General features: G+C 54.7%; 1 protein-coding gene across 1 annotated transcript; it reads left to right on the top strand.

Moving 5' to 3' along the window:
• The first annotated feature begins 4,563 nt into the window (after positions 1-4,563).
• MMP9 (matrix metallopeptidase 9) lies at positions 4,564-12,611 on the top strand. The gene is made up of 13 exons (XM_042930800.1): positions 4,564-5,487; positions 5,972-6,204; positions 6,561-6,709; positions 6,994-7,122; positions 7,211-7,384; positions 7,647-7,820; positions 8,472-8,648; positions 8,750-8,905; positions 9,728-10,001; positions 10,125-10,264; positions 10,582-10,732; positions 10,825-10,928; positions 12,335-12,611. Exons 1-13 carry the CDS (start codon positions 5,350-5,352, stop codon positions 12,451-12,453), a joined length of 2,118 nt encoding a protein of 705 aa, XP_042786734.1. The 5' UTR covers positions 4,564-5,349; the 3' UTR covers positions 12,454-12,611.
• The last annotated feature ends 763 nt before the right edge of the window (positions 12,612-13,374 follow it).

Below are 13,374 nucleotides of genomic sequence, written 5' to 3'. Positions count from 1 at the left end.
GCTCAGAGCCTGGAACCTGCTTCCGATTCTGTGTCTCCCTCTCTCTCTGCCCCTCCCCAGTTCATGCTCTGTCTCTCTCTGTCCCAAAAATAAATAAACGTTAAAAAAATAAAAAAATAAAAAAATATTTATTTATTGGGACAGCGCAAGGCGGGGAGGGGTAAAGAGAGGGGGACAGAGGATCTGAAGCAGGCTCTGCGCTGACAGCAGAGAGCCCGATGCGGGGCTCAGACTCACAAACCGTGAGATCATGACCTGAACCGAATGAAGTCGGACGCTCAACCGACTGAGCCGCCCAGGTGCCCCTTAAAAAACAGAGTCTTAATTTAAAATACCAACCCAACAAACAAAGAATCTTTTAAATGTGTATTTTGGGGCTGCACCTGCTTTGCTGGGAACCCATGCATAGCAGTGGGTGACACAATGTCAAGGGAACTGGTCCCAGGCCCAGTCTCTTTCCCAGTCAACTGGCACATCCCCTCTTATAGACACAAACCTCTCACTGTAACGGAACCTCCCTTAGCCTGTTCTCTGCCCTGTCCAGCCCCGCTTAATATTTTATTTTCCTTTTTATCCCCCCCATTTTTCTCCCTACAGAACCCAGCCAAATATCCCACACCCATTCTCTCTGTTGATCCCTCCAGCTTGGCTTCTGGGGACCCCACCCCGCCCCCAGGCTGCTTCCCCCACTGACTTCCTTCTTGTCAGATCCAGTGACCTGATCTTAGCACGGGATCTGGAGTCAGAAGGGCTGGGCGGGAGCTCTGTCACTCACCGGCTGTGTGACCATGAGCAACCTGAAGCACGTCTCTGGGCCTCGCGTCTGCCACCTTGAAAATGGGCCACAGTCTCTGCCTCCTGTGAAAGCTCAGACTCAAATAAAATGGTAAGAAGTTCCGCCGTTGGATACAAATCAGAGGTAATAAGGTACGGGACAGCGCTGGAGAAAGAGTTAAGTGGATTGTGCATGGACTGTGGAAATGGTTGCCCACCGAGGTGGTTAGCAGCACATGCCGAATGTGGTGGAAAGAACAGGGTGCTGGTGCCAGGTCTGGGTCGAATCCCAGGCCTGCTCCTGGCTGGTTGTGGGGACCCGGCAACTCCCTGTGCCTCACGGGTTCCTCACCAGTGAAAGAGGTTTGTGAATCCTAATTCTTAGCAGAGAGAGCATTAAAATAGCAGAATCATGATGGCTAACGTTATTTTCGGTGTGTGTACCTACTGTGTGCTGAAAACTCGCAATGTATACTATCACTTGATCCCCACCACAACCTTTTGGGTGAGGACTGTCCTCCCTCATTTTACAGATGAGGCCATGGAGGCACAGACAGGCAAAGTGACTTGCCTAAGGTCACACAGCCAGATGTAGTAGGAGCTGGAATTTGAACCCGGGAGGTCTGATTCTGAGGTCTACACTATATGGCTTCCTTTTGGAGGAGCTAAATAGAGATAAGGGGGAGGCATGAGATTATTATTAAGGCCTCTGAGAATCGACCTGGTGATTGCCACTACCCGGGGCTAGTGTGGGTGGGGGCGGGTGCTTGGGTGGTGCTCTATCCCTGGGGCAGTGTCTTACAGTATACCCACACCTTTCTGCTTCATCCCAGACAGAAATGTCTTTCTCATTTCCTGCCAGGGCATCTCAGGCCTGGCCGCCCCTCCCTTCTCTGGCAGGTTCAGGAGGAACAGGGTTGGAATTCCCCATCCTAAATCAGGGGAGAGGTTCCTCCCCTCGTGAGGCTGACCCCAGTCTGGGGGCCTGGTGTTACTAAGGGCAGCCCGCAGGGCTGTGTCATCCAGCTGGTGACTCAGGGCTCCGGGGTCGGCCCCCTCCCCATCTTACGGGGTCTCCACCTGAAGGAGGGGCTTAGAGTCCAAGCTATGACCCTGGTCAGGGTCAAGGGGTGCCCACCTGGAAGAATATCCTGCTCTCTGCCTCCTCCTCTCCCAGGGCCTTGGCTAAACTTGTGGTATTGGAAGGAGGGGCTGAGGGAAGTGGGGAAGGGGATGTGGTAACCAGAACCACTTCCTGCCATTGCCGTGTTGAAAGCCAAGGTCTTCCAAGTTCCTCTTGATGGGGGCTGGGGAGCCAGGGGATAAAGGAGGAAGCTGGGAGGGGGGTGAGAAAAGGAGGGGTCTTGTTTGGATTAACTCCAGGAATCAAGCCAGAGGCTCCTGGCTAGGTGCCCTCTTCCTGTCCCCCCCCCTCCCCCACCCACAATTTGGTCAAAACAGCCAGCTGCCTAGAGGCCATCAGAATTAAAGCAGCAGCAGGCACTTATTCCATGTGCCAGAGACTTTGTATCTGTTAACTCATTTGATCCCTACAACTCCATGAGGCAAGCACTATGATCACCCGTTTTACAGATGGGGAAACTGAGGCACTGACAGGTTATGTCAATGACCCAGATCACACAGCAAGCTGGTGCCAGAGCTGAGATTGGAACTTAAGTAGCCTGGCTCCAGAGGGCAGGCTCATAGCTGCCACTCCTTACTGTCCCACCCATGCCGTCCCCGGCTTGCTCTGGTACCTAAGAGAGGTCAGTTCTCTACTCTGGGCCCGCGGTTTCCTCATCTGCATAATGGAGGTAGTCGGAGTAGATTGGTACACTTCCCTCTTGTGACGGTTGTCTCTCTGGTAATTACTTATTCATTCAATTTCTCCCGTACTGGACTCTGTTCCACTACCACAGTGACAAAGCTATCTTGGTCACTACCGCATTCCCAAATTCTTAGCACAATGTTTGGCCCATAAAAACTCAACAAATACTTGAGTAAATGGTCTTTACAGCCTTGAGGATCATCATCAACGGTTTGAGTATATGATAAATGTTTTGAACTCTTTATATAAAAAAAAAATCAACGTACATCAGTGGTTCTGATGAACCAACTGGCAGTGGTTTTGTCCCTCCCACCCACCCAGGGGACATTTGGCAATGTTTGGCAACATTTCTGGTTGTCACAACTGGCAGGGGGAGGTGCTACTGGCATCTAGTGGGTAGAGGCTGAGGAGGCTACGAAACATCCCACGATGCACGGGACAGACCCTCAAAACAAAGAATTATTGGGCCCCAAATGTCAATAAATAAATAAATTTGAGAAACGTAACATACATACATAGATATGACATATTTTGTACAATTGATGGTAAGTTGGGGGTGGTTCGTGGATTCGCCTAAAGCTTGTGTCTGCCACCAGGTGAAGACCCCTGGATTGGAGGGTCTCTTTGTTTCCATCTCTAAAATGATATTGCTCAATGACCTTGAACTCTCAAATCTGTAATATAGTTCCCCTGGGTCCCCTGTCCTAGCCTCTGGTTCCCCAAAGGCGTGAGCCTGCTCCCTGTTCTTCTGTGGGTGCAGGGAATTAGGGGAGAAGGTGCCGGGTTTGAGGTCTCTTCTTCCTCCCTGCCTCCCCTGGCCATGTTGGTTCCCTGTAAATGGTGGTAAATATGAAAGACTTCAGAACCAGGCAGCCTTAGGCTTGAATCCTGGTTCTTCGAATTAACTCTCTGTGTGGTCATAGGTGAGTTCCTTAACTGCTCTGAGCCTCATTGCCCTCCTCTAAAAATAGGAGAGGGTACTCATTAAATCTACCTCGCAGGTGGTGGAATGAGATGCTTATAAGCAACTTCTCACAGTAGTCTACGCAGTGAATCTCAAGAAATATATTATTATTATTATGGCTTGGAGGTGAAGTGACTTGCCCAAGGTGACACAACTGGGAAATGGCAGAGCGGGGACTGAACACCAGATCTAAAGTGGATGCCCATTAATTAGTGAACTCTAGAGCTTCAGCTTTTCTAGAAGGGAAGCGAAATGTCCTCATCTCGAAGATTCATTTATTCGATAAGCACAGAAAGTGCGTGGCACGTAGTGAGCCCTTTAAATCCAGCTTATTGGATGGCTAGCGTTGCCCTTCCCAAGGGATTCCTCCCAGAAGGCAAACACAGATCCTTCCCCACCAGGGCTGGCTGGGAAGAAGAGAGGGAGGGAGGCACAGGGGTGATAACCGGGGCTACAGCTTGGGCTCCTGGAGAAGGGCTGGAGAACTGAAGTTTCCCCAAGATCGTCCCCTCTCCACCATTTTGTAGTTGAAGAATCCAAAACCCAGAGAGAAGAAGACATTTGTTGTAGCTCAGATTAGAACCCAAGACCCTTGGAGTCTCCTGATTCCAAGTTGGAATCACCATCTTCGCCCAGGTCATTAAAAGCAACCATGGCCATTCTTGAGAAATTGCACCATACACTGGAGTAAGCACTGTAGGTATTTGATCTCATTTTATCCTCCATCAATTTAATTTTTTTTTATTTTTTTTAATTTTATTTATCTATTTATTTATTTTATTTTATTTTTTTTTATTTTTATTTTTTATTTTTTTTTTAACGTTTATTTATTTTTGGGACAGAGAGAGACAGAGCATGAACGGGGGAGGGGCAGAGAGAGAGGGAGACACAGAATCGGAAGCAGGCTCCAGGCTCTGAGCCATCAGCCCAGAGCCTGACGCGGGGCTCGAACTCACGGACCGTGAGATGGTGACCTGAGCTGAAGTCGGATGCTTAACTGACTGAGCCACCCAGGGGCCCCCAAAGGGTCCTTTTTTATAGCTGAGGAAACAAATTCAGAGTGGTAGGACATTTGCCCTAGGCCCTGAAGGAAGAGAGTGAGGCCTGTGTGCTGGCTTCCAGATGCCCTAAACTTCCCCCTTTACTGTCCTGAAAGACTCAGCCTTGGAAGACGGCGGAGGGGGGGGGGGGAGGGGGTGCCCTGGGGAAATCCCGCAATTCCCCAATTCCTGCTGCTCCTTCCATCCCTAGGTGAGGCAGGGAGAGGAAGCCCCCCACCGTCCCCCTTGAGAAAGGCTTCAAGGGAGGAGAGGACAGAGCCTAGCAGTGTGGGGAGGGGCCCATAGATGGGGTGTGACTGGGAAGGGGGAAATCTCTGGGTTCAGGAAGAGGCCTGGGGAATCTTTCATCCCCTTCCCTTAGGCTGACCGCTTGGGGCCTTCAGGCACAGAGCTCAGGGAGCCCTCCAGCCTCCCTTCCTTGCTTTCATTCAGTTCTCCTAAGCTCTGCATTTTGCAAAACCCAACCCTTCCCCTGCGGGCCTGTGGTTTCCTGTGGGTCTGGGGTCCTGCCTGACTTGGCAATGGGACTGTGGGCAGTGGGGACAGGAGGAGGTGGTGTAAGCCCTTTGCCTGCTCATGCTGGGGCTGCCCCCCCCCAAACACACCTCATCCCCTGAGTCAGCCCCCGCCTGGCAGGGAGGGGCGGGGTTACTGATTCAGTTAATAGCGCCTGCTTAAAGCCCCCACAAGGACAGCTGCACCTAGACACCGCCACCCTCACCATGAGCCCCAGGCAGCCCCTGGTCCTGGCGCTCCTGGTGCTGGGCTGCTGCACCGCCGCTCCCAGACCAGGCAAGCCCACCGTTGTGGTCTTCCCAGGAGACGTGCGAACTAATCTCACTGACAGGCAGCTGGCAGAGGTAGGCTAATACCCCTGCATGTAGTTAGGGAGGGCTGGCCAGGAGTCTCAGGGAGGGCGTGAGGCTTCAGAGGAGATTCTATCGGGCAAGTTGAGGGTGATGGTCATGCCTGGAGGACAGAGGTATCTGGGATCAGGCCCTCAGGGGTCCTGTGGAGGCTCTGGATGGGTGATGGCCAGGAATGGCTAATAAGGGTTTCCTAGGTGGGTAATGGGACATGATGGGGGTGATGATGCTTTGGAGGGTTCTGGAGTGGGGTGAACAGGGGTAAAGGCTAGGAGGCCCTGAGGTAGGCTGGGCCAGGGGCATGCAGGGGTGGGAAGGAGATGAGGATGTCTACAGGGGAGGGAGTTAGTGGGTGGGCATAAGCACAGGGTACCAAGTCCTGGAGAGCTGATAGTCCCCGAGTGCCTGGAGGATGGAATCCTGGCCCGTTAGGGCCGGGTAAGAGGGCTCTGGAGTATCTCTGCCCTTCCATCCACAGGAATATCTGTTTCGCTATGGCTATACTCATGTGGCAGAGATGAGCAACGACCAGCAGTCCTTGAGTCGGGGACTGCGGCTTCTCCAGAGGCGCCTGGCTCTGCCTGAGACTGGCGAACTGGACAGAACCACCCTGGAGGCCATACGAACCCCGCGCTGCGGCGTCCCAGACCTGGGCCAATTCCAGACCTTTGAGGGCGACCTCAAGTGGCATCACCACAACATCACGTACTGGTGCGCGGCAGGGCCCTCGAGAAGGCGGGGGAGGGGGACGGGAGGGCCAGACCCCCGGCCGGCGGCGGCGAATTCGTCCCTCAGACCCCTAGGTTTCGATGTGCAGCCTGGGGCAGGTGGCTCCGCCTCTGAGCCCTCTGTTTCCCCTTCAGGGAAGTGGGCCTCGCAATCTGAGTCTTCCTGCTAGGGCCCCTGTGAGTGTCCCAAGAGAAAAATGCGTCTGAAAGTACCTTGTAGGTGAAAATGTGGAACGCAGGGAACATCGTGCTTCCTGAAGTCGCTGAGACACCGGGTGTCGCTACCGCCCCGGCTCCGGACTCACTTCGGACCTCTACCCTCTCGCCTTTCACCTGTAGGATCCAAAACTACTCGGAAGACTTGCCGCGCGACGTGATCGACGACGCCTTTGCCCGCGCCTTCGCGGCCTGGAGCGCAGTGACGCCGCTCACCTTCACGCGCGTGTACGGCTTCGAGGCAGACATCGTCATCCAGTTTGGTGTCAGGGGTGAGAAAGCGAGAAGAGGGAGGCCGGGAGGGTCTCGGACGGGGACAGCGGAGGGAGGGCCGCGGAGAGAGGAGAGCGGGCACTGGACCCCGCTTGGTCTCGCCTGTCCCTGCAGCCCTGGCCGCCCCTGGCTTTATGCGCCCCCTCCTGCCCGACACGGCGCAGCGCGGGGACGCAGGGCTCGGACAGCTGCTGTAGGCGGGACCTCAGCCCACGCTCAGGGCAGCGCACGGTCTGCACGACTGCTCTCGGCCAACCCCCTCCTCCTGCACCTGCTTCTCTAGAGCACGGAGATGGGTACCCCTTCGATGGGAAACACGGGCTCCTGGCACACGCCTTTCCTCCCGGCCCAGGCATTCAGGGAGACGCCCACTTCGACGATGAGGAATTGTGGTCTCTGGGCAAGGGCGTAGGTGAGATCCCGAGCCGCCCCGGCTCGCATTCCCTTCTCTTCTCACGCCCATCGCCAGCCGCCCTGACCCGGTGCCCCTTCTCCTGCAGTGGTTCCCACCTACTTCGGAAACGCAGGTGGCGCCGCCTGCCACTTCCCTTTCACCTTCGAGGGTCGCTCCTACTCGGCCTGCACCACGGACGGCCGCTCCGACGACATGCTCTGGTGCAGCACCACCGCCGACTACGACACCGACCGCCGGTTCGGCTTCTGCCCCAGCGAGAGTGAGTGCGGGGTCGCGACGGGGGTGAGGGGCTCCCACCACCCTCGAGGGTCCTAGGTTTTAATCCCGGCTCGGCCACTAGCGCTGTGTGGCCTGCAAGTGACCCTCCTGTTTTCTGGGCCCAGTTTCTCACCTGTGAAACGGGGAGAGGAGGAATGGAGTACAACCGATGGTCTGTGGGTCAATAAACTCGCGACGTCCTCCCCCCGCCCCCACCCCCCCCCCCCGTCCTCCCCTCCCCGTAATTGTATGGGCTTCCTCAGGACTCTACACCTGGGACGGCAATGGAGAAGGCAAGCCCTGCGTGTTTCCGTTCACCTTCGAGGGCCGCTCCTACTCCGCCTGCACCACCGAGGGTCGCTCAGACGGCTACCGCTGGTGCGCCACTACGGCCAACTACGACCAGGACAAGCTCTATGGGTTCTGCCCAACCCGAGGTACCTCTGCCCCGCCTACCAGACTCAGCCTCGCCCCCGCGTTCCGCACTGGTCCCCGAAACGTGGCTCCCCCACCCATCAGCGTGTCTCTCCACTCTTCGTTGGTCCTCAGGATCACCGTGTCTCCGCCCGCGATCACAGCCCCTCCCCCTGACTTCCACTTGCCCCCGCCCCGCCGCATCCCTGTGCCTTGGCCTTTCAGCCCAGACAGCTTCCTCTCCCTTAGTCTCAGGTCCCCAGGCCCTGCCCACCAGCCTAGCCGGGTCTCAGCTGTGCCCCCAGCACCCTAGGCTTTTATAAAAAGGACACCAGGGGGCGCGCCCGGGTTACTCAGTCGGCTGAGCAGCCGACTTCATTTTGTCTCAGGTCATGATCCCAGGGTCATGGGATGGAACCCCGTGGCCTCCAACCCCCAGCTGGGCATGGAGCTTGCTTAAGATTCACTCTCTCTCTCACACTCCCTCTCCCGCCCCCTCTGCCCCTCCCCCACTCGTGCGCGCGCGCGTTCTCTCTCTCTCTCTCTCTCATAAATAAATTAGTAAGTAAGTAAATAAAATAGGACACCAGCATTATCTAGCTCCTCTTCCACCAGCCTCTGGCCCCTTATTGGGCCCACTCACCTGGTTCACCCAGCACCCTTTGTCTCTCCAGCTGACTCTACAGTGACCGGTGGCAACTCCGCTGGGGAGCTGTGTGTCTTTCCCTTCATCTTCCTGGGCAAGGAGTACTCAACATGCACCAGGGAGGGCCGCGGAGATGGGCACCTCTGGTGCGCCACCACCTCGAACTTCGACAGAGACAAGAAGTGGGGCTTCTGCCCGGACCAAGGTGGTCAGGGTTCGAAGGTTGGGGGCAGCGGTGTTGGGGGAGGGATGGCCAGGGCTGGGAGCTCGGCTGGGCTCACATCTCAAGGTCCCTTTTCCCTCCAGGATACAGCTTGTTCCTTGTGGCAGCCCATGAATTCGGCCATGCTCTGGGTTTAGATCACTCATCAGTGCCAGAGGCACTCATGTACCCCATGTACAGCTTCACGGAGGGCCCCCCCCTGCATGAGGACGACGTGAAAGGCATCCAGCATCTGTACGGTGAGGTTATTGGGCAGGGATGGAAGGAAGGGCGGTGCCTTTGCTCTTGTACCGAGAATGGGGAAATGGGGATCAGCGAAGTGGGGACCCCTCAACATTTATCTGCGGAAGAGCCTGGGGTCAGTGGGTCCAATTGCTGTCGGGTCAGTGCTTGGAGAAGATGATAAAGAGCCCAGATTCTAGAGTGAGACAGATGTGGGCTCAAAAGCCAGTGCAGCCACTTCCAGGCTAGGTGACCTGTGGTACGTGACTTCACCCCTCAATTTTCTCACCTGTGAAATGGGGCTAATAATGTTACCTGCCTCATCGGGTTGTGAGGAGGTTTAAGTGAGTTCCAATATTGTCTGACATATAGTAAGCACCGTGTAAGTGTTTAATATTTGTATTGTTATCATCACTATGATCATTAGTATTATTCCCTCATTTTAAAAATGGGAATATTAAAGAATCCATTTGATTTTTTTTTTAAGTCAAATGAGCTAATGTAATTTTATAAAGCTCTTAGCACTAAGTTTGCCACTCAGTTTGAGTGCTCAAAACCCAGTTCTTTCCCACTAGCCTGGAGAGGGGGAGAGCTCCTGCATGTCTTGTGTTCATAGGGCCTGGCGGGGACCTGACATAGCCCAGGGATTAGATAAGCATGATCGGAATGGAAGGTGAATGTATGAAAAAAAAGCCAGCCTGTGATTGGGGGAAGGTAGGCTCCAACATCTAAAGTGAAGACAGTGAGTGCCAGGGGCCTCACTGATGCGTTTTGGGGAACATTCGTTCCACCAGCACAGGTGTATGTAGCAATAGGTCTCATCCAGTGTCTCTCTTTAGGTCCTCGCCCTGAACCTGAACCACGGCCTCCAACCACCACCACACCTGAATCCCAGCCCACGGTCTGCGCTACGGGGCCTCCCACCACCCGCCCCCCAGAGCGCCCCACTGCTGGCCCCACAGGCCCCCCTTCAGCTGGCCCCACGGGTCCGCCCACTGCTGGCCCTTCTGAGGCCCCTACAGTGTCTTTGGATCCAGCAGAAGATGTATGCAACGTGAACATTTTCGACGCTGTTGCGGAGATCGGGAATCTTCTGCATCTCTTCAAGGATGGGTGAGGGGGCAGGGATATGTGGCTGGGGGAGGGGACTCAGAGGAGGGCCCTGCCTGCTCCTCTCCACCCACTGGCCTTCGGTTCAAAGTTCAGTGGCCCCCTGGTCCCTTCTCTCATTCCCAGGAAGTACTGGCAGTTCTCTGAGAACCCAGGACGCCGGGTGCGGGGCCCCTTCCTTATCACCAGCAAGTGGCCTGCGTTGCCCCGCAAGCTGGACTCCGCCTTTGAGGACCCGCTGACCAAGAAGACTTTCTTCTTCTCTGGTTAGTTTCCTCCTTTCTCCTCCCCCGCCCCCGCCCTCCTCATCCTTGCGGATCTAAGAAGACCGGCAGATCGAGTAAAATCCGTGAAACATTTTATGCGGATTAGGAACAGGCGCCCCCTTCTGGCGGGTGCAATTGAGCAGCTCTTCACCGTCCTCGTGCGCCGTCCGACCGAGCGGTGGGTTCTGCTCCTTGGGCACCCAGATTGCCGGCAGGTCGGGCGCGGAAAGGCCTCGCTGGGTTCTTCCTCTTGACATTCAAGGACAATGTGTGACCACTCCCTGCCCCCAGACCGATGTGGCTCTCCTCCCCCGCAGGGCGCCAGGTGTGGGTGTACACAGGCGCGTCGGTGCTCGGCCCGAGGAGTCTGGACAAGCTGGGCCTGGGCCCGGAGGTGGCCCAAATCACTGGGGCCCTCCCGCGCGGCGGGGGTAAGGTGCTGCTCTTCAGCAGGCAGCGCTTCTGGAGGTGAGAGGCTCGGCGACCGCCGGCAGGGGGACCCCGGGCGCCGTCCGCCCGCCCTCCGGCTCAGCACCTGTCTCTTCACCGCCTTCCTGCAGGTTGGACGTGAAGACGCAGACCGTGGATCCCAAGAGCGCCGGCCAGGTGGATCAGATGTTCCCCGGCGTGCCCTTGAACACGCACGACATCTTTCAGTACCAAGGTGAGGGCTGCTGATGGGGGTCAGGTCCCTCCTCGGGACACTTCCCACACTTGCCTGCCTCAGTGATTAGTCAAATTCTGAGGGAGAAAAAAAATCCCCTGGAGACTGAGGCAAATGCTCCAGCACAGGTACATTCCCCATAGAGGCAGGGACCTTTCCCAGATCATAAAGGGACACAGAATTAGAACCCAGATTTCCTACCCACCCACCCCCCAGATTTCCTACCCACGCCACCTCCCAGCTGGAGGTTTACCGCCTCCCCCCCCCCCCCCCCCAGTACAGAACAGTGGTTTGCATGGAGGCTCATTCCTCTATTAGACAATATTTATCAAGTGTTATAATATGCCAGGCATTCCGTTGACACTGGAGATACAGTGATAAAAAAGGCACTTCATTTCTCTGCGTCTTTGGGCAAGTCACTGCTGCTCACAGAACCTGTTTCCTCATCTGTAAAATGGGGACGCTAGCTGGGGTTTTCCTTGTCTTTCACACCACTCACATACAATCAGCTGACAAGTTCTGTTGACTCCACTACCAAAATGTTCACTTCTCACCATCTCCCTTGCAAACACCCTGGTTCAAGCCATACTGGTTGCTCAATACCATTACGATATTCTCTAGGAGTAGGGAGTGGTTAGGAGTAGAGGGCCATGGTCTTGGGGGGAGACTCCAGACCCATTCCAAGGTAAAAACAAACAAACAAAAGAAAACTATGGGGATCTGATCTGCTCCTCAGACCCTCCCAACACTCTCCTGTCATTTCCTCTGCTCCACACCACCCACACCGGCCTCTGGCTGCTCTAAACACAGCAAAGTCAAGGTCACACCAAGCTTAGGGCCTTTGTGCCAGCTGGTCCCTCTGCCTGGAGGTTTTCCCTCAGAGTGTCACTGGGCTGCCTCCCTTTTGCCCTTCGGGTCTCAGTACTTAGGCTACCTTTTCAAAGAGGCCGTCTCTGACCCTTGTTCTGTATTCACTGACTTGCTTTTATTTCCTTCATAGCTTTCTACGTTGCCACAGTCTCATTTATTAAGTGTTTGCTTGTTAATCATCTCTCTTACCCCACTAGAGTGTAAACAGCAGCAGAACTGAGATCAGGCCTGCAGTTTTTCTCTCTGCTGTATAACAGTGCTTAGCGCTATAAATATTTGATGAAATGAATGAACGAGTGAATGAATGAACGTTGAGTGAATTGTTCTGAGCACGTGCTGTGTGCCAGGCTCTGTGTCCAAGGTGCTTTGGACGTGGAGGTGTTCTGCCCTCCGGCATCTCTGTGGGGGAGATGGAGGCGTCGTATGAAAGATCTAGAAAGGGCAAGAGGGGCGATTGTAGAGATCTTGCTCCTGTCTCTGTGTGTGTTTGTGGGAGGGTTGGAATCACCCCTCTTGGGCTTGTCTTTCCCCTGCAGAGAAAGCTTACTTCTGCCAGGACCGCTTCTATTGGCGTGTGAGTTCTTGGAACGAGGTGAACCAGGTGGACCAAGTGGGCTACGTGACCTTTGACCTCCTGCAGTGCCCCGAGGATTAGGGCTCCCCATCCTGCTTCAGCACTGCAGAGTGGGTCCTCTGGGGACCATCCCAATGGGGAAGGAGCCAGTTTGCCGGATACAAACTGGTGGGTCTGTTCTGGAGGACAAGGAGGAGGTGAGGTGGGCTGGGCCCCTCTCTTCCCACCCTCCTCTTTTGTGGGAATATTTTTAATAAACTTGAATTCTTTAACCTTGAGGAGCAGATTTCTTTACGTATGTATGCGTACATGTGTGTATGTAACGGATAGGGCGCCTCCTGTGTGCCAGGTAGTGTTCTAAGCACTTCATAAATATTAACATTCATCCTTCCTATTAAGAAGATATAATGTGATTACTCCTATTTTACAGCTGGGGAAATGGCCAACCTATTATTCATTCATCAAACATTTATTGAGCCCCTGCATGGAGCCAGGCTGTGTGCCGGGCCCTGGGGAAGGAGAGATGAGTTGGACTATGTTTCTCTCCTCAAGGACCTCTCAGGGTCCTCCAGCTGCAGGGCCATGAGTGCCCTCAGGACTTGCTTAAAATGCAGATTCCAGGCTCTGTCCCGAGAGAGTCCCACTCAGTTACCAGGATGATTCTTTGCGGGGTGGGGGTGGGATCACCCTTGGAGAGTGTGCCACGTGTGGTCCTTTATTCCAGAATAATGGTGCATCTCTGTGATTCTGTATGTTGTGGTTGAAGGCGGGGAACGTTCCTCAGCCAAGATGACGTCTGAACTTGAATTGAATCTGGAAACATGAGCAAGAGATTCTTCCCATGCAGGTGGAACTGTCTTCTTACAGGGTAATCTAACGCAAACCATTACACCTAAAAATGGGCCTACTCTAACTCTCACACAACGTGTGCACAAAACGGCAGCTAGAAGGACATTGATTGCAGCATGGTCCCAGTAGTGAGAACCTGGCAAAACCTCAGTG

The sequence above is a fragment of the Panthera leo genome, chromosome A3, assembly GCF_018350215.1.
Source record: "Panthera leo isolate Ple1 chromosome A3, P.leo_Ple1_pat1.1, whole genome shotgun sequence".
NCBI classification, from domain to species: Eukaryota; Metazoa; Chordata; class Mammalia; order Carnivora; family Felidae; genus Panthera; species Panthera leo.
Note: the sequence above shows the minus strand (reverse complement) of the source record. Positions and strands in the feature narration are given on the sequence as shown.

Coding starts and splice junctions, on each gene's coding strand:
- MMP9 (XM_042930800.1), top strand. CDS start 5,350: ATGAGCCCCAGGCAGCCCCTGGTCCTGGCGCTCCTGGTGCTGGGCTGC. Junction 7,123..7,210: donor GTCTCTGGGCAAGGGCGTAG/GTGAGATCCCGA, acceptor CTTCTCCTGCAG/TGGTTCCCACCTACTTCGGA. Junction 10,265..10,581: donor GAAGACTTTCTTCTTCTCTG/GTTAGTTTCCTC, acceptor CCTCCCCCGCAG/GGCGCCAGGTGTGGGTGTAC.